The 19,823-nt window shown below is 46.8% G+C and overlaps 3 protein-coding genes across 4 annotated transcripts in view; 1 reads left to right on the top strand and 2 right to left on the bottom strand.

The window, feature by feature from the left end:
* Positions 1–1,038, bottom strand: part of lingo2b (leucine rich repeat and Ig domain containing 2b) — a 20,155-nt gene extending 19,117 nt beyond the window's left edge. Inside the window, exons 1-2 of the mRNA XM_062557375.1 lie at positions 732–1,038; positions 427–492 (exon numbers count right to left, since the gene is read on the bottom strand). The gene's annotated coding sequence lies outside the window, so the exon portion shown is untranslated. The remainder of the gene's footprint in view (positions 1–426; positions 493–731) is intronic.
* A 4,958-nt stretch (positions 1,039–5,996) lies between these two features.
* eif4eb (eukaryotic translation initiation factor 4eb) lies at positions 5,997–11,459 on the bottom strand. 2 transcript variants are annotated; one of them, XM_037486026.2, is made up of 7 exons: positions 11,393–11,459; positions 9,873–9,976; positions 8,344–8,439; positions 8,155–8,218; positions 7,286–7,399; positions 6,794–6,933; positions 5,997–6,699 (listed from the first exon to the last, which is right to left on the bottom strand). In XM_037486026.2, exons 1-7 carry the CDS (start codon positions 11,408–11,410, stop codon positions 6,585–6,587), a joined length of 651 nt encoding a protein of 216 aa, XP_037341923.2. In that variant the 5' UTR covers positions 11,411–11,459; the 3' UTR covers positions 5,997–6,584. The 2 variants fall into 2 exon arrangements, with proteins under 2 accessions (XP_037341923.2, XP_037341924.2); XM_037486027.2 differs by lacking the exon at positions 11,393–11,459 and adding an exon at positions 10,850–10,994.
* A 42-nt stretch (positions 11,460–11,501) lies between these two features.
* Positions 11,502–18,632, top strand: metap1 (methionyl aminopeptidase 1). Its single transcript, XM_037486025.2, has 11 exons — positions 11,502–11,664; positions 12,733–12,784; positions 12,897–13,006; positions 13,450–13,510; positions 15,337–15,428; positions 15,518–15,601; positions 15,679–15,817; positions 16,413–16,544; positions 16,856–16,999; positions 17,094–17,159; positions 17,314–18,632. The coding sequence occupies exons 1-11, from the start codon at positions 11,548–11,550 to the stop codon at positions 17,478–17,480; spliced, it is 1,164 nt and encodes a 387-aa protein (XP_037341922.2). The 5' UTR covers positions 11,502–11,547; the 3' UTR covers positions 17,481–18,632.
* The last annotated feature ends 1,191 nt before the right edge of the window (positions 18,633–19,823 follow it).

The following is a 19,823-nucleotide window of genomic DNA, read 5'->3' as shown; positions in this document are numbered from 1 at the left end:
GAAAAGCGTGGCCCCAGCGTAACCAAGGTTGCACCCGAGTGGGACGGATGGACGGCTCCCACGGCTCTTCATCAGCACCAAACCCTGCGGGGGGGGGGGGGGGACGGACGTCTCCACGGACGTCTCGTGCAACCGTAACGCTCGCCCGATCTCTGTGTGATGACAAACCTGCTCTCTGCTCTCACAAACCCCCCCCCCCCCCCCCCCCCTCCCCACGACTCCTGCACCGCCTGACACTTTGGACTGAGAGCGAGACGGAAATAGAAGCCGGAGACGACGGAACCGGAGGCCAAACAGGAACACGGCTCCCGGCATCTATGGCAACCGCGCGCCGGTGGAAGAAGCAGAGCGTCACCCGAAAATTGTCTGACACCCCCCCCCCCCCCCCCCCCGCTGTCGATCGCTGCATAATTCATTCAGACTCACGTTGCTCAAACTCCAAATGTTTTCTTCCTCCATCGTTTTGATGCGTTGCCCCCGTCTTTTGCGTCACTGAAAGAAATAATAATGAAATGAATGCATCCCTTTGTCGGCTTTCTTTTTGGCATTTTGGAGGCCTTGATTCAGGTCGCAGGAGTGACTTTGAGATGGCCAATTTGACACAAGAAGCAAACTTCTCTTCTCTCCCATCTCTGCATACATAAATATATATATATATATATATATATATATATATATATATATATATATACTTCCTATTGTCTGAGTAATTTCATTATGTGAAAGAATACCTGGCTTTTGATTTATGATGCCGATGTCTCCATGTACCAAAGTGTCAGGAGCCTGTAGTATGTTCATTAAACCCCTGAAATATTCCTTCTGTGTTATGGATGAGCCGAACGTCTGCAGTTCACTTCTCGTGCCGTACGGCTTGTTCCCTTTTTTTCCTTTCTGCTGGCAAACGAAAGGCTTTTAAGAGGGAGGCAAAAGGTTCCTTGTCTACTTTTGTTCTGATTTTTAGCACTTTCTTCAAATATTACAACAATTACCTCTCGAGCACCACATGTCCCCCAAAACAGCGGCAGCAAAGCATTCATACTGGTGTAATTTCTCTTTTTTTTTAACACATAATGGTTAACTAGAATACTGCATTTAATTAAAGGTTTACATGCAATGTCTGCTCAAGTCAATTAAATATACCAGGTGGGAGTCATCCCTTAAACAAAGCTTCAATGCAAAAAGCAGCAGGGTCCTGAGAGCCGAGTAGATAGATTCAGCACTGAAACAAATATAAGGCAGTAGATAATCTAATATTATACTAAGCACTCTACTCATGTCTGCACAATTGCAGGCTGCTGCCAGAACGGAATATTCTCAAGACTGATGTGAAGTAATGACAGAGGCAGGGCTATAAATACGGGGGACTTGCATTTTGACATTTTCATATTGATACTTATTATTTCACTGTATCAACATCTCGAGTGATTAAAACATGACATTTCAATTTCTCGTTCCTTACTCAAAAAGGTCAGATGAAGAGACTGTGAACTTCATTTGAGACTGACAGGCCCTTTGACACATCAGCAGTAGATCTGGATGACATCCAATCATGCCTCATGAAGTAAAAGTCACTTTTGCAATCACCTAATTTGTCCTAAATGAATACGTGTGGTAAATAATGTCTGTTTGCTTCGGCCGACTCGTTGCAAGGAGTCAAGAAATGATAAAAAGGAGTAAAACCCTAAACAGGAAGCACTTACACGACCCTTGCACCTCACACGCGGTGCCATGGCCCCTGATGGTGCTCTCTGGGGGCCCGGCTGACGTGTCCGGGGGGGGGGGGGGGGGGGGGGTGTGGTTGTTGCCACCCACCGTGTGAGTCGACTTGTTTCTACAGGTATGTTCAATCAGTTCAAATGACATGTCCTGCTTTCACATGGGTTTACATTGGAGGCACTATTTCTTGTGTCTTGTTGTCACAGAGTAGTTGCCAGGCAACCAGAGGGGAATCATGGTCCTGGTGGGATTGGATGTTTTACATTTGGACAGAGCTTGTGTAATGTGCTAAGTGAACCATCCTATCACCACGCACACCACGTATGTGTGTGTGAACGCACTTGTACTTCGCACATAGTGAGGACCAACACACACGTTTTTAAACGCACAGTGGGGACGTTTGAAAATCAGTCAATTCTCCAAATGTTTATTGTAAGGATTAAACCTCAGATTTTAGGTTGGAATTGGGTCATGGTTTGTGTGAGGCATTTAGTTATCCCTGTTCTTCGAAGAACAGGGATAACTAAATGATTGTGCGTGTGAGTGTACAAAATACCATGGTGAGGAAAAAGCAGAAGGTCTGCATGAAAGTGATCAGATAACTGTAATAAACATTGATTAAGGCCGGAACCTAATCATCTACCTCCACATCACGAGGGAACAGTAAACAGTGTGCTGTAGGTTTTAGTGATGGCTGAACGGTTAATAACGGGCCACCTGGTAAATGAGAAAAGGGGGGGCAGTGATCGGGTGATGAGGATTCAGACCACAGAGCTCCGAACAGGTCATTACCGGAGACGGACTGAGCTTAACGTTATAAAGATGCTCCTCATATCCTCATATTGTGAAAATTTCATGATAAGTGGAGAACTTAAAGCTTGGAGATGTCATGTCTTCTCGGTGAAAATGTGTTTATAGGACAACATAAATAACATAAAGATGCAATTAGCCTAAATTAGACCTCCCTTCCTTATTGCAACACCAAACAACCGTGTCCATAACTACTTTAAATGTTCATTATCCCGTGTTAGGCTCACAATATCGTATCATTTCTGGTGCACTCGGGTAACTCAAGCACATTTCCACGTGCCTCAGAGGAGCAATTAAACGACAAGCAAAGCCAAATTGGCGTACAAATTCCCACAATCCAATCTTTTCTACTCTCTTGCGCGAATGCACACGTTTGGAGAACTACTGGAGAGGTAACAACCCCCGAAGGAAGTGGCAGGTGGCTCCGAGGTGGCCGTTGGATAGTTGGGAGGCCGCGTCGGCCGGTGAAAACGCAAAGCCAAGTACGCAAAGGCAACACATACTGCTGAGTCCTCCAGGCGCCGAAAACAAGCAGCCCCCCCCCCCCAAAAAATGGCCGAATGGCGGGTGAAAAGCACAGTTTTTAGTTCGTTCCATCCGAATGAGTTTGTTCCAGATAGAACGGCTCATTAAAGGCTCTCAGTGGGACGCTCCGTGGTGTTTGTAACTATGACTAACTGTTGTGTTTCTTTACAATAATAAATGCACTTTTTTGACCCCAGGAATCCTGTACTTTTATTTCCCCTGTTGGTTAAACAACACGCAGCCGTGGAATCAACGTGCGTTTCTATGCTGATGATACTCAGCTGTGAAGGCGAATTATCATTCCTGACAAATTATAACGTTAAAAGCCCCAAAATGTTTAATTTTTTTTTTTTTTTTTTTACAAAGCAAGTGGATTGCGGGTGGAACTTAATCCAAATGAACCGAAATTAATTGTATGGAAAATAGTCACCTCAATGAGTCGAGACGGAAAATTAAATATGCCAAGGAAGTCTCTGGAGCTCATTTTTCACAGCCGAGTGAGGCAGGGAGTGCACATGGGGTTATTATTACCAGCCAATTTAACACAGAACTGGAAGTGCAAACACTGTAAAACGTCACAAAAGGCCACACTAATGAATCTCCGGTTGGTGCGAACCCTGCCAGTTGTGACTTCAGCATCCTTTGAAAGTTTGATGGGTGAGAAATGATATCTTTTTTTTTTTTCCGGAAGGTTTTTCCAACTCATCGACTGACCCACTTGCTTTCTAAGGAAAAGCCTTAACACCTTCAAACTAAAGACACACCTCTTCAGACCACACCTCGACTAACACACCAACAAATTCTAACACTGACCGATTGTAGCACTTAAACTGTACTTAACTGAACATAATGGCTCTTATCTCTAACAAGCTGTGAAAGGGCTTTGAGTTTGTATCTCTACGGTTGAAATGCACTTACTGTAAGTTGCTTTGGATAAAAGTGTCAGCTAAATGACATGTCATGTAATGTCATGTTTTCAATTAGCAAAGGGGCAAAGGGGGGCAGTCCGTTTTGAAGTACAGAAATAAGACACAACGTGTTTATTAGTGGACTTTAAAGGCGCTGGGCATAACAGTTTTATGGCTAGCTACTGAAATTTCAATTAAGATAAATAACTGCTTCAAGATGTGCCATAAAAGTGATGATTAAAACGATAGAATAATCAATGCCGTGCCGCAGTGTGAAGCTTGAACACTGTGCTCCTGTCAGGACTTTGGGCTTCATACACACAGTCCTCTGGATCGATACTTTTTTTTAAAAAAACCTCCGTGTCTACGATGACTCATTTTACACCACGGCACCGGCCCTTCTGCGCACATCTTCATACGTAAGCTCTCAAGGCCGCAAAGCGTCGACTTCGTCCGGGTTAACAAATCCCGCCATTGATCCCCGGTACCGGCGGGAGAGGAACGAGCCAAATTGATCCGGCCGCGTACACAACGGCAAGCTGATTGTGTTCCAGGGCCTGATGCACAGACATGTGTGTCAGTCACAAGAGAAACTTTCTAATAAAAAATCTCATCTCCAAATCCTGCGTTAATTCCTCTTTCCTCTTGAAGCGTCGCCACCAAAAGAGCCGGAGAAGAAAACGACGGTCCACGCGGCGTGGAGGGCTGGAGGTGGAACGGCTCCCTCCGCCAGCCCGTGGGAAGCTGAACGGGGCTGCAGCTCCCTCCAGTGTAAAGTGACGGACAGCAGTGTTAATGATTAAGTGCTCAAAGGAGCCCGGAAACCAAACAGCGAGATGCACATGTCCTCGCGGGTGGTATTTCCACTTTGTGCTTTCGGGTTCCGAAATCAAATCGCTTTAGCGATACTTTCCCCGTCTGAGAGGTCTGGTTTTGATTTTGGGCTTTTATTTCATATTTCCCCTGCCGGATTACCTCCTTGTGCCAGATTGATTTGATCCAAAAAGGTTTTGGGGGGGGGGATCAGATAAGTGGAATACAAGGAGGTCCTGCCAGCGGCAGCTTGGGGCTGACTGGAGGCCGCCGAGCTCGATTCAATTTACCACATTGATTGCACCCGTCGCTGCGGAGGTGGGTCTGTGAGCCCGTTTAATAAAGCGCCCCGTGTCGGCGGGCTTTACCTGTTGCACGCACGGACCGGCGGATGCGACTTTACGACCTGACCGGGGTCTAAAGAAAATCTGCGTCTATTTAGATTGTGATGACTGTTGCAAACCAAACGTGCCACGCGAGGAAGCCTTGCGGATGACAATGTGTGTGTGTGTGTGTGTCTGTGTAAGAGTGTGGTTTAAGGTCAGTGGCGCAAAACGATTGCTTCATTGGTCTGTACGTTGTGCTCTGCATTTAGAACGGCGCATCTTTGACCCATTTTAACACCTCCCAACCAAAATCAAACACAGCACGCCTGATGAATGAGTCATCTGAGGGCTGCTGACTGCACTTTAGCTGGATGGAACTCACCATCCGGCAGCTGGGCTGCTGTAAAACACACAATTTAATTGCCAGCGTGTTTATGTTTTTGAAAAAGGATCCTCAGGTCAGATCAGGTGACCTTTAAAGGTCACGTCGACGAGGACCCGGTGAGCCTTCGGCCGTCACGTGGCGCATCGTGAGATCAGGGAGGATCTCGTTGGGAGGGACGATCCTTGAGAACGTGATGACATTTGTCACGCACGAGTGACATTTTTAAAGGTGCCAATGGACCGAGACGGGCAACTGAGTTGCGCAAAGTAACCTTTTCTTTTAAAGTGCCTTTTTTTTTGCTGACATTTGAAGGGATCTTGGGATGATGGGGTTTGAATGTGGCGCTTTCGCTGTAAATCTTGATCTCCTTTGAAGCTGAGGAAGGGACTTATTTCCCTCAGATGGATTGTGTCTCCGTTTGGGGTTATTCTATTAGACGCTGTGCTGCAAACTAAAAATCAATGTCCTACGATACAGCACCACGGTCAAAAGTAAATGGATTACAACAAGAAATGTACCGCAAAAGTTTTACACAGTTCAAATACTGATCATTGCAAAACCAATGTTTTAATTATATTAACGCTCAAATGAATACGAGTCATGAAATGCTTTTTGAAGGTCGATTGAGTGCAACAATCTAAGGCAAAAGAAGCAAAAATAAAAGTTCTAAACAATCTAATCTTATGTAGGCAAATTAAAAATAAATTAAAAAGGGTTTCATTCATTAAGCAAAGCAACAAGCCTGTCGTAAATGGGAGATCTATATAGATATAACCTTTAACATTTCAGGATTCGTCAACAAAGAAAAAAAATCAACACAAATGTCTTTAGTTAAGTAAGCAGTCCTCTAAATCACCCATTATTATACTTCTAAACCTTATTGTTAGTGTTCATCTGTTCATGTCCATGTTTTATGTTCTATGGTTCGAGTCCAGGGCAGGTAACGGTTTGGGTTTGTTTTTTTATATGACAGGTTTTGTATATATATATTTTTCTTTCTTCCAGATTGCATTCCACAAAGTCTTTGCAGCAAAGTAAACGCGTGAACCAACAACACAAAAGACAAGCGAACAAACAGGAAGGCACATCGGCCATCTCCCCTCAAACCACAAATTTGTTCTTGGTGGTTGAACCGCTTTTGGTGGACGTGTCGGCGTGAGACTGGTAGCCGATGGTCATCTTCAGCGGGAGCCCCAGGCGCTCCTTGTAGACGCTCCTGTGGGGGAGGGGGGGGGGGGGGGGGGGGGGAGAGACAGCGTGAGAGGTCGCAGGAGGGGGAGAGGGAGAGGTGAGATGAAGACGCGCCTCACCCTATGTGTGTCACGGCGTCACGGCTCTCGTAGTCCGCGGTCCACACGGCTATTTTGTCTCCTTTTGTGCGGATGTTGACCACGGCGCCGCACACCTGATCGCTGCAGTCGCCGAAGGCCTCGCCCACTAAGCACAAGAGCTGGGGGGGGAAGTTGCCGTCATCACACCACGATCACTGACTGCGCCAACAAATCGTCCACAAACAGCCAAAAGCCCGTCGATGTCAAACTTTTTCGTGAAAACCATCCAGCGCATTACAACCCGCACATCCGCCATGTCTTAATAGGAGAAGGCTCCATCAAGAATACGACCTACTTGGACACGTACAAACGGAAAGAGCCACAAAAGTGCAAAAATACGACTGTGGCATTTTACAGTAAAACGCCGACATTTCGCTAAGTATTTGAACATTGCATCTCGCCGGATGTCGAGCGAAGCCCAAGAAACGAGTGACGGCGCCACGCGGCCCAGCGGGCCGCAGCCAGACCTACAGTCTCCAGCCAGAAGCGGTCCAGGTCCTGTCTCCTCTGCTGCTTGTTGAGTGTGATGAGCCAGCGGCCGCCGCGCTTGTTCCTCTCGTCCTCCCACATGGGTTCGATGCCGTCCTGCAGCGGCGACACAAATGGTCAAAACACGTTCCGAGCCACTCACAGGCACAGATCGGGTCAGAGGTTTGCGGCTGGAATGCTAAAAAAGGGGAGCGAGGACTCGACACGTGTGAAGAATATTTGGTGTAAAAGTCCAATTGCATTCATGTCGATTAAGTAACGGATCTGCAGAAGTTCTGTAATTAGTCTTTGCCACAGGGGGATCCTGCTAATGTTGACAATTAAAGCCCACTGATTATAGAACGCAGTCCCAAATAACTGAGAGTAAGAGTTAGTGGGTGGGCAAAGGTACTTTGCAAATCAATGTGTACACTGTGCAAACTTAGTGTTTAAAGTGACAAATAACTGAGAAAAAAAACAAACATGTTTTTCATTAAAGAATGAAGTGCAGTAGATAGACTAAACCCAATAGGCATGCTCAGTCAAGCTGCATCTTACAGGGCAACAAAATCTACCTGAAGGGTTCATCAAGTTCAAATGATTCAATGTATTCCGTCCAAGACAGCAATCAAAACTCAGTTGTCTACCTCAGATAGAGGGTTGAGTCCCTTTTAATGTAACAGTGCACGTTATGAACTCAGTGCACGGCTACAAGCCAAATCAAATGGTTCTTCTTTTAACCTGCAAAGAATCCCAAATTCCTCAGCCTTAACTTTGCTTGGAAATGTTCCGACCTTTAGCGCATCATCACGTTTACTTTAATCTCAACGGCAACTCCTCACTCACATGAATGGTACATAAATCAAGCGTACCTTGAAAAGGGAGTAATCACAGCCCGACAGGAGGTTGCTTGACAATTGGATATGGTTGTAAAGTCTGAAATAAAGAGACACAGCGTTAAAAAAATATCCAACAATATCTTAAAAAGTCTATTGTGGCATTTTGCTGCTGCAGTCCCTCCACAGAGGTCCAAGCAAACAAAGAGATTTATCGCTCCGTACGCCCAGAAATCCTCAACTGTGTCGAATTTGGAGATGAGTCGCAGGTTGGCCTGCCATGTTTTGCTCTTGTCGTTCTTGAAGAACCACAGGGACCATCTGTTGGAAGAAAGCAGAGGAGCAATTTGCATGAATGTAACAAGCCCCTAATTAAAGACGAGGCAACCAAAGGAACCCGAACGGAGCGAACGAGCCTCGAGCTGCCGGCACAAACTGTCTCTCCATTAATCGTGAGCGCGACTTGTTTCATGATGAAGCCTCTTACGGCCCGGCAACCGCTTCCTGTGTGTCTGTGCGACGACAGCATCATCATCATCATCATCATCATCATCCCTTCTCTCCTATCACAATCATGTTGATTAGTGGGGCTGTGCCAAATAGTTTTTCCTCAACCCAATTCAAAATGTATTCAAATAAAAAAAAGTTTTCATCTAAGGTTGCTATCGTTACACATGAAATAAACGTGAAACATAAAATTCAGAATATCTCAAAAAGAACTCAATCAGCTTAATCGAAACAAACAAGTGAACTACTGTCACGTAGAGCAGAGCAAAGCTATGTTGAGCGGGCATTTAGAGAATAGAGATTGCCATGGAAAACACACTGCAAACTGATTAATCATAAGATTTGAAAGCCCCTCGTCACTAGTGCAGATTAACAGGGTTCAGGGGGCGGGGCGGGGCAAACCCCCCCCAAAGACCTCCGGTAGTCACTGCCACCTGCGGATCCATCGCAATTCGCCAAAATAAAAACGTTAACGAGTTTGAGCCGAAACGAAAAGCCTCAAAAAGGGAACAAGTTTACTGATGTGAATGGAATGCGACCGAATGAGGGAATATGACAATTTCCCATCGTGATACAGTGTCTGGTATAATATTAGAACGCCGCTGGTTTATTTTAAGTCCCACAGCCGGCCTGCCAAAGACCAGTAAGCAACTTCTCTTTTAGCCGACTGGCTTTCTGAGGAGTTTTGTTTTTGACCCTACTGGACATAAGCATCCCTGTGGAATCTAAATATGTATAAAATATTCAAATGATGCTTTTTTTGTATTCAGCACACAAGGTTTTTGGAATCTAGGATTGAGAGGAAAGAACTGAAACCGTCTGGACAGGTCACCAAACCATCACAGAAAATCTAACACCTGGAAAAAAAATGTCCCCCATACAGACTCATTGAAAAAAAAGCCCAGTAAGAAAGGCATTATCAAAACATGAGGCAATCAAATTTGTTGTCACATAAAAAATGAACTGCAGGATCATTGATTAAGGAATTTTCTTAATCAATTGCTCAATCTATCTGGAAAGTGGACTTTGGTATTGGTTAATGGTCAATCCACATGGAGCTTTCATAGCACTATTACAGCTGAACGCATTACTTTTAGAACTATTTTTTAAATCAATAATTTTTTCTTGAATTAAGTTCAACAAATGTGTTGAAATGACCTAAGGCAAGTTCGACACTGAAATGGTTCCTCTTATTGTGGGTTCCCAAAACTAAGCATGTTTTTATATTTAGATTGGCAGCCCCGTACTTGTTCTGGAGGGGGTGTTTGATGTAGGCCTCTGGGTTCACAATCTCTTGTCCAGTCTCTTCAGCTGCATCTTCATCAGACTGGGGGGGACTCGAGTTGGTTTCCTGAAAGGCAGTGAGAGAAGATACATGTAAGGGAAGCAGGTCTTTAAAAAAAAAAAAAAAAAATCTACTGAAATCCAATCTCCTATGCAACTCTCTATGTGGATAACAAAGGTTAGCCTTTACTTTATTGTTGGTACTTTAAATACTTATTTCTAATATTTATTTTTTATTTCTAATTTTATCTTATCTCCTCTAACTTACTAACCCATAGCATATATTTTATTACACTTTTATTTTATTTGTATCTTATTTGCACTATGTCGTCATTATTGTACTGTCTTCTGTCGTGCACCAAACGCCAAGACAATTTCCATGTATGTCCAACATATTATGGCAATAAACGTTTCCCGATTCCTGATACAGGTTACTATTCAAAATGAGTCTAACCAAAACAACGGTGTCATTCCTAATCTCGAAGGAGATTATCACCTAAATAAAGTCGAAATATAGTCAAAGAATTAGTGACGTAAGCGTTCACTGGTGAACATCTGGAACCCATTCCACCGTTATGTGAAGCTAAGCTATATTTAGCTAACTAACGTGGACTCTGCTGGCAACTTTTACCCAGTAACGTTACTGGTGGCAAGTTAGTTGACAAGCGTTGATTTATTTTAAGAAGCCCGGTCGTGTCCATTTCCCTGATGTTTGTAATGTAGACGAACGTCAAGAGCACCACGTGACTTCCATTCTTACGTCTGACCGGGTCAGCGTAAACTTCTTTTTAGCTAACGTTAACTTAGCTTAGGTCAGCGCTAATGATCCGTTCCAACACGAGACTAAGCGGTTGAAGCCAGCCTTCGATTCGGCGTGTCCGTTGACTCTTTTAATAAAAGATACTTGTTTATTTGGGCGGGGTAATAAAATAAAACTTGCCATTATCTCGCGTGAACCGACTAGTCAACCTCAAAAAGCAGCCACCGCTGCATCGAGGAGGTCAGCAGTGAGCAACGTCCGCCGACTCTGACAGCTCACATTGAAGTGACACAAACACCCGCCGAATTTAAGTCTAGCACGTCACACACGTGCCCGTCTCAAATTGTAATCGCTCAGGTGTGCGGCATGGCTGTTAACCTAAGGGAAAAGGTTTATTGGTTCCTTTTGAAATGGATCTCTCGCGCAGAGGTGAACGGCACGTCGGTTAGCGGCGACGTCACCTCTCAAGTTGGGGGAGACCTCCCCCCCCCCCGCGCGAGCGCTCCGCTCGGACGCTTCGGTCGTGGCAGAGAAAGACGGGACCAACTTCAGAGTTATCAAAAACAGCACGCGCGGGCGTGACAACTCTCCATTTCGTTTCAAAGACAAACGTTTTAAGGCATACATACACTTTAAATGACAACCCGGGTCCGGTATTATAGCGAGAAGCCCCGCGAACGTTGCATTACGCTCCCGCACGGCGGAGGGGGAGCGAGTACTCACCGGTTCGGCGGTCGCCATCTTAAAAAAAACAAAAAACTCCGTTGTAAAAACTTTCTGGGCCGAGCCGCGTAAAGTGACGCGCCCCGCGCATGCGCAGTGCGCATGCGGCTGGCTGGCTGCTTCCGCTCGACTCCACCCCTCCGGCAGACGAAGGCATGGCGAGCACCGAGGCAAGAAGGGAGTGTGAGACAGAGGGCTGCAGCGAGGACGCCAAACTCCAGTGTCCCACATGTATCAAGCTTGGTATTCAAGGCTCCTATTTCTGTTCCCAGGTACCGCTGCATTTTTTCCGTCTAGTCCAGTCCAAAGCCCCGGCCCTTGTGGCTAACACACCTGGGCCTTCTGTATCATCATGCGGCTGCTAACTGTCGAGCTAGGTAGACATGTGTAACCGTGCGGTGCTTTGTGAACCGCTAATGATCTAGTTGGGTAACGGTCACGAGCGCTCCGTGGCCGTGCGTTATGCGTACGAGTGATTCACTCGGTCATTGCAACTCACCCCGTATCACACGCACAGCAGGCCGAGGAGGCGTGGGGGGGAGTAGGGGTGTTTAAGCTAGCTAACTGCTGGCTGATTAGCTCCAGTGAGCCCCGGTGTCGTCCCAGGTCTCAATGGAAAAACGCCTGCAGTGTAGACCCCGTTTTGCCTGAATGAAATAATGTATATTTTGTTTGGTTAAAAGGCATTTCATTAACGACTCGGGCTTTGGGGGAGTTGTGGATGTTAAATGCCACAGAGTTAATGTTGCGTGACGGAGCGTTTGTTGTCACGATGGTTGACTCTCTCTCTCTCTCTCTCGACCCCCGCCCCCTAAACCCCCCCTCAAAAATATGTCCATTTAAAGATGGTTTCACACTTGGCTGAAGATAAACTCACCCCCCACCTTACTGTACAGATGCACAGCTGTGCAGGATTTCTTGGACCTTTATGACAAGCAGGCATAGTTGTCATTGCAGTTTTCTTTGACTTAAATTGACTAAGTTGCTTTGCCTTGCAGACACTGCATTGAAAAAATTCAACCAACCAAGCATTGCATATTAAACTGCAGATGGACCGTGCCATGTTCTCTTGAGTCTAAAGCTTTATAAATAGTTGTGTAGGGTGATCTCGTGCTGCCGTGGCATTTGACCCAAGAGATCATTGCTGCGGTTCCATTTTTTTGGGGGCTGCGCAACCTGACCCACGCTTTTTATATTTCCCCGTCCCTCTCCCTCCGCTGATGAGCTGTCCGACAGCATAACATAATCATTGAGAGGAGGAATAAATGGAGTGATGAATTCTCACTGTACCAGTCTGTTGCACATCTCAATTCTGCTTGTGTTTTTTTGGGGGTTTCCAGGAATGCTTCAAAGGGAGCTGGGGGTCTCACAAGCTGCTGCACAAAAAAGCAAGTAGGTATCGCTGGTCGCTCGTCCGGATTTTAGAAAGCCACATTTAAACCAAGTGATGAACTGACGCGGGGATGCCAGATGCTTCAGATTCCTTGTGCTGTGTTTTTGTCAGAGGACGACAAGAACCAGAATGAATCCAGGAACTGCGTGGAGAAGGACATCAACACGGACCCATGGCCCGGCTACCGCTACACGGGGAAACTAAACCCCCACTACCCACTGGTGAGCCCACAAGGACGTGCTTTTTTGTTTCCATTTGGATGTATTAACTGGCCCTAGACGGATTTGCAAATGTATTTATTTTTTTAATCTTAATTTTTCTGGTCATTAACCGTCCGTATCAACGATGGCAACTGGAAAGACATCGTGAACTTAAAAAAAAAAAAAAAAAAAAACACTGCAGTGTTTAAAATGTCAACTTCTCCCTGGCGACCGGATGGTTTGCTGAAACGCACTCGGACACGTTTCATCAACGCTGTTAAGTAGAGATGATGAACGGTCCTTTCTGGACACCCAGCCGCGTCGTTAAACGATCTCCAAAGAAAGAACGACGGCCATCCGAGGGGTGGGTGGGCAGTGGGGGAAATTTATCGTATTATTATTGCATTGATTATTTCCTGATTTAATGTATACATTTTCTGTCCTCCCCTCGGCTCCCGCTGTAGACTCCCATGAGGCTCGTGCCCAGTGACATCCAAAGACCCGACTACGCCGATCACCCCAGAGGTACCTGTGCTTCTTTCTCAGTTCAGCACTTTGCCTCATTGTCCACTAAGCAAATCAGTACTACGTGATGCGTCTTTCCTGTTAGCAAAGCCTCAACACTGTGAACATCAGAACAGGAATCTGAAATATTTACACACACCAGATACTGACTTGTTGACCTGACCTGTTTTATCTTATTACAAATACATATTTGTTGCAAATCCTCGTATGCAAATGGTTTGTTTTCACTCACCACAGCTATAGTGTTTATATGCGTGTGTATGTTTGGTGGAAAGTACACAGCTGCAGGGTGTGACGCGTATTCTCAGTACGATTGGTAGTGCAAGTACCATTTGACTGGAGTTAAATTCGGTATTCCAACAAATAAAATATTGCTTACAGCCCAAATAGCACCTCGTTCTCAAATGAGCAGCCAGGTGTTATTTATCAGACACCTCTTTAATTGCCACCTGGCTTATTTACCTGGTCGACGTCTCTGGAAAAGACATTCAGTATGCAACCATGGCAACCTCTACATCCCTGTCATCGGACTGCGTAGATCCGTGCTCAGGTAGTCATGGTTACAGTCTCTTCTCATTCCTCCCGTGATGCCTTCTCGGGGACTGAGGCACTATTGTTACAGGCTGTTTCTCTTTTTTTCTAACGTGGTATTTGTAACTGAGCTGAAGTCAAATCGGGTTTTCCTTTTCCTTTTTTTTTTTTCTCGCAAAAAAAATGGGAGTTTTACCGCAAATACACCTGCAGGGAAGCGCAGCTCGGCATTGTGAAGACATGAACGTGTGCACACTGATTCTCTCGTACCTTTTTCTTTTTTTCCTGAGCAGCTGTATCAAAGCGTGAGTAAGTCTAATTGATTGTCGCTCGCACACTGTCTACTGCGGGTCAAAAGCAGGGCTGTACTTGACTTGAAAAAAGAAAAAAAAAAAAGAAGAAAAAAACCTGTCTGCGTTGCTAGGCAACTGTTCCTGTTCATGCAGCAATCATCTTGCTTGAGTTGATGAATTATAGATCAGCGAACTGTTGATGACTCCAGTGCTTTAAACAATGTCTAGTTAAATGCTTTCCCTTAATGTGCTTCTTATCCTAAAACCCTGATCTTGTGTAACGCCTCGTTAGACCGCCTCCCCCACGTAGCAGGCCTGCTCGTTCCCCTTTGAGTTGACAGTGCGAGCGCCATTAAGGCGGCTTCTGCTATTGTTGTAGCTCTTTATACTGTGTAGGAGCAGCTTGTTGTCCGTAGGACCTTAGCACTGAAACGCGTGCAAATGCTGGTGAGAAATGTGGGATTCAGGTTGAAAGTACATCGTCTTGGCTTTTGATGAGAAGACGGTGGCGACATAAAAAAAAAATTCAAATAAAGGCAGATCTATAGTTTTCACTGCTGAGGGACTACAGATGCAAATAGTTAGGAGCTATAATCTGTCATGGTGCATCTATTGGGGAAAGTCATGTTTTAAACTGTACATGACCTTTTTAAATTAAATACGCCTTCTGTTTGAGTGGAATTCATGCAGAAGTAAAAACATTTATATAAATATTCTCAAACTTGATTTGTGCTTTGAAACAACCATTAGTTATACCTTTTTGTTTCACAAAATGGATTTAATACAAAAATCTTTGACATCAGACGCGGCTCACGTTAAGAGTGAGAAGAGCAGGTTGTGGCTCCAGATGTGCATCTGCGTAACACAGCTGGAGCACGACTGACGATGCGTAAACCTTCTCACTACCGAACTGCTGTCACTTGTGATGTAAAAGCTAAACCACGAGAACGTAAATCTGGTCCCAGGTGAGGTTTCTGAGAGACTCCTCTGTCCCCCGCGCAGGCATATCCGAGTCGGAGCAGTTTCTGAAGGGGACGTCGCAGATCAAGATCCTTTGTCCCGAGGACATCGAGGGCATGCGGGTGGTGTGCACTGTAAGGATGCCGCTTGCCGTCAACGTTGCGACGTAATTTTGAGTCGTCGTCCCCGTCCCCCCATTGAATGCTTGTTTGTTAAATCTCAGCTGGCGCGAGAAGTCCTGGACCTGGCAGCCGAGCTGGTGAAAGTGGGCGTCACAACAGAGGAGATCGACCACGCCGTGCACCTGGTGGGTACGCGTGGCCGTGAAAGCCCCTACGCCCTTGTCTCGCTGTCTCTGTAACCGACACGCCGTGTCCCTTTCAGGCCTGCATAGCCAGGAACTGCTACCCCTCCCCCCTCAACTACTACAACTTCCCCAAATCCTGCTGCACGTCCGTCAATGAAGTCATCTGCCACGGCATCCCGGACAGACGGCCATTAGAAGAAGGAGATATCCTCAACGGTAGGCCTTTGGTTTCATTCATACGTTGGAACTAAACAAGTCATTTTGTATTTACTTTCTTGACTGTTTCATTAATTCCGAACCAGAAAGTTGAGTTTGGATGAGGGGAGTGTTTTTTTGTTTTTTTTAAGAGAGAGGAGTGGAAAATGAAGGAAAATCCTCCTCCTCCGTCATGACAAATGGTTGTGCCAACGTCCTGAAATGGTGTCAGCGGGAGTTCGGCCATTTTTAGACAGGGCCTCGTCTTCCATCCGCCACTCCCCTCAGAGCGTCTGATGGAGCACTTGCCCAACAGCTCGCCTGTCGCCGCGTGGCGCTGACGAGACGAGCTGTTCTATTAACCTTTAGCTGTGGGGATGTGCCTGTCAGATCGGCTGCTCTCCATGTTTCTCCCCCCCCCCCCCTGAAGTAGTGGGAGAAGTCCCAGTTTGCCCACCAGCGGTTCCAATTTCATCAGCAATTTAGCAAAAAATGCGCCCCGCGACGTTTCAGATTCTTAACAAAGGCGCCTTTCTTTGTGTCGCGCCACACACACACACACACACACACACACACACAGCGGCTCTGACTCTGTCCCCGTCTCCCTCTCGCGCAGTGGACATCACCGTCTACCACAACGGTTTCCATGGTGACCTCAACGAAACCTTCTACATCGGCGAGGTGGATGAAGAGACGAAGAAGCTGGTTCACACCACATACGAATGCCTTATGCAATCCATCGACTCTGGTAGGTGTCTCCTCTTGCTTGCTGCAATCGGGGGGGGGGGGGTGTTGGTCTCCCTTATTTCACGGGGTCAAGTGTCTCTGTGATTTCTGTCGTTTGAATGAGTTGAAAATCGGTGTTGGCTTTACATTTGTTGTCCACCAGAGAGCGCCGGCGCCTCGGAGCCAGCTGAGATTTATTTTCATTTTTCCAAGATCCAACAATAAACTCTCCGTCTAAACTTTGAATGTGGACAAAGCTTTTTGTCAGTGAATTTCTTCTGGAATCAGGCCACAGACCACAGTTAATGTGTCCGATGCTCCCTGCTTTCGCAGTGAAGCCGGGCATCCGCTACAGAGAGCTGGGCAACATCATTCAGAAGCACGCGCAGGCCAACGGCTTCTCTGTGGTGCGGAGCTACTGCGGCCACGGCATCCACCGGCTCTTCCACACCGCTCCCAACGTGCCCCATTACGCCAGTGAGTGGTCCAAGGCCTCCTTTGTTTGTTCAAACCTCCCCATTGAATTTTCCCCGCAACGGGATGACGTCGGCTTTTTATTAAATTTTCCCAGAAAACAAAGCGGTTGGAGTAATGAAGCCCGGCCACGTGTTCACCATCGAGCCCATGATATGTGAAGGTGAGTAACGGCACTTTGGTGTGAATAGCCTAAACAAAGCGGGTCACTGAAGGGCTAATTGTCATTTTAATCGATGTAAATATGACATGATTGCGTGAATGATGCCCTGTAAGCCAAAACGCCGCCGCGCGACCGTGTGTCCTTTCGCCCTCAGGTGGCTGGCAGGACGAGACGTGGCCCGACGGCTGGACGGCGGTGACCAGGGACGGGAAGCGCTCGGCGCAGTTCGAACACACCCTGCTGGTGACGGAGACCGGCTGCGAGATCCTCACCCGCCGCCTGGAGGACAACGGCCGCGCCCACTTCCTCAACCAAATGTAGGCGGGACTGGAACGCGGCAGAGGACGGGACTCTCCGGACATTGCGCCTCCTGGGCCTCACGCACGCCAACACGCACACACCTCCAACGAAGAGGCTCCCCCCCCCCCCCCCCCCCCTCACTCTTGAGCTCTTGCGGCTCTCATTGTGCTTTGAATTAAATATCGGTTCCTCAAATGTAATGGAAGTACTTGAATGTGTCTTATATTACCCGTGGATCGCTTTGTTAGTGAAAACTGTACCCGGAGGACCCATGAACATGAGATTCGGGTTTTGGTCAGTTGCCCAGAGTTTCTTGCTTGTGTGTGTGTGTGTGTGTGTGTGTGTGTGTGTGTGTGTGTGTGTGTGTGTGTGTGTGTGTGTGTGTGTGTGTGTGTGTGTGTGTGTGTGTGTGTGTGTGTGTGTGTGTGTGTGTGTGTGTGTGTGTGTGTGTGTGTGTGTGTGTGTGTGTGTGTGTGTGGGCGTTGCTCATGGCAAATCAAACTAACATGCCGTGCTTTGCGTCTTTTCTCTCAACCGCTGTCGACTTCATCACAATTTGTACGAATCTCCCAGAGACGGATGACAAAAAAAAAGTATCAGCAATACTGGAGAAAAAGGAGGGTTCCCGGAAGGTCGGGGTCAACAAGTCTCACAAAATCCCACCAGCTGGGAGACGGCTTCTTACAGACATCAGAACATTAACAGACGAATCCAAAAGAGAGATTAGACATTTTAGGAAATACACCGGCCCCCAGATGAAGGACAGAGGTCAACGCCATACAGAGTTAGCTTAGCAAGAAGATTACACTTCAGTGGCAAACCGTATTGAAAGCGCAATAAGAAACATGCAGACCTCAATTGTTGTTGTTGTGCAAAAAATGAGGTGACACACAATTTGTGAACGTTTCTTGTTGATCCCGCTTGCGGGGAGTCTCCCTCGGCCTCATCGCTTTGCCCACAGCCCCGGTGTAGCAAACTGAGCCTTAACGTATGGATCTATAAATCCGGATGTCTCGAGGCAGGTTAGCCGACGTCTGCCCCCCCCCCCCCCCCCCCGGAGGTCACCGAGCACCGCGGCGTCTCATTCTTTCTGTTTTCAGAGGACTAATGTGATCACCGTTTCTCTGCCATCTTTGTATTCCCTCTAATGGAGTAATAAATGACTCTTGTGTAGCTGTGTGTGGGCGGGTTTGTCCTCGCGTGCACTGGGTGCTCTAAATCACCGGCCTTTCATTACTACAAACCGCCGCCTCTGTGCCTTTATCTTTTTTTTATTTATTTTTTTAAGGACGGCGCATTTGAGATTTGATTATTTGACGTTTATTAGTTTGCCTCGGGCCTCATTAGGTGCGAATGTTCTCCGAACACACGGGACTGAGCGGTGACTCACTCGGAGGTTTGTGGGAGTTCAGCAGGAGTCCAAACGCAGGTGTCGTTAGCGGTCAGAGGTGCGCTTTGCAGCAGTGCAACGCTGACCGAGGGGACACCATTAAAGAATGACCCCCCCACCCCCACCCACCTCCCTGCCAGAGACCCCACATTGTCCACGAAAGTGTAACGCAGCCATCATTAAATAACGTCTTCATGGCGCGGTCCGCCATGGCGAGTGGAGGTGTGATCTCTGTGGGAACCAGTCGAGCTCGTTAAGAGGAGAGGAGAGCAGTGGTTGCCGATAGCGACGGACGGGCACGCGGCAGAATGCTGAACGACGAAGTACGAGTGTGCTTTTTATGTCTGTACTTGTGAAACAGATTTTTATAAAGGTTATAAAGTGAGAGCAGACGCCGATGACCGATGGGGGCCCCCGCCGGCTCGGCAGCTCCGTAACCCGGGGTTACAGCCCAGGAGACACACCTGGTCCACTTCAGCCAGGGGCAGTTGCCTGGTCTTTTGACACAGGTTGGTTTGGGATTCATAGAAGTTGCGGTCTCCTCATTGGGGGGGGGGGGGTGTACGAGGGGAAGACTGCGTTGAGGATTCACCTGCAAATCGCCTTCATGTAAGTTATAGCAAATTCTCTTTTTCAAATGTATAACCGGAGATCACTAAAAGGTGCAAAGTAGCCTGTAGTGTCGGACGGCTCACCAGAGGACAACGGAGCAGATCCTTTCAGGTCGAACTGGTTATTTTTAAATGATAAACTCTACTAAAGGTGCAGCGGCTCCTTTATTGTTTCCGCGTTGGCTCTAAAGAACACAGTAAGTGAAGAGTTTGCAGCAGCAGGAGGATCCCAATTCATTTTTATTAAATGAAAGTGTCCATGGCACACATGGAACACCTGAGGCCGCTTTTATCACCTTTTGAGGGGCCACTTCCACGGTGATACCTCACTTCTCCTCTTTAGCCTTTTGTGGAGTGCAAGAG

This window comes from Pungitius pungitius, chromosome 14 (assembly GCF_949316345.1).
Source record: "Pungitius pungitius chromosome 14, fPunPun2.1, whole genome shotgun sequence".
NCBI classification, from domain to species: domain Eukaryota; kingdom Metazoa; phylum Chordata; class Actinopteri; order Perciformes; family Gasterosteidae; genus Pungitius; species Pungitius pungitius.
The sequence above is the reverse complement of the archived record's forward strand: the minus strand, read 5'-3'. Positions and strand labels throughout refer to the sequence as shown.

Coding starts and splice junctions, on each gene's coding strand:
- metap1 (XM_037486025.2), top strand. CDS start 11,548: ATGGCGAGCACCGAGGCAAGAAGGGAGTGTGAGACAGAGGGCTGCAGC. Junction 12,785..12,896: donor GCTGCTGCACAAAAAAGCAA/GTAGGTATCGCT, acceptor TGTTTTTGTCAG/AGGACGACAAGAACCAGAAT. Junction 13,511..15,336: donor CTACGCCGATCACCCCAGAG/GTACCTGTGCTT, acceptor TCCCCCGCGCAG/GCATATCCGAGTCGGAGCAG.
- eif4eb (XM_037486026.2), bottom strand. Junction 8,219..8,343: donor ACAGTTGAGGATTTCTGGGC/GTACGGAGCGAT, acceptor TCTTTATTTCAG/ACTTTACAACCATATCCAAT. Junction 6,700..6,793: donor GACGCCGTGACACACATAGG/GTGAGGCGCGTC, acceptor CCTCCCCCACAG/GAGCGTCTACAAGGAGCGCC.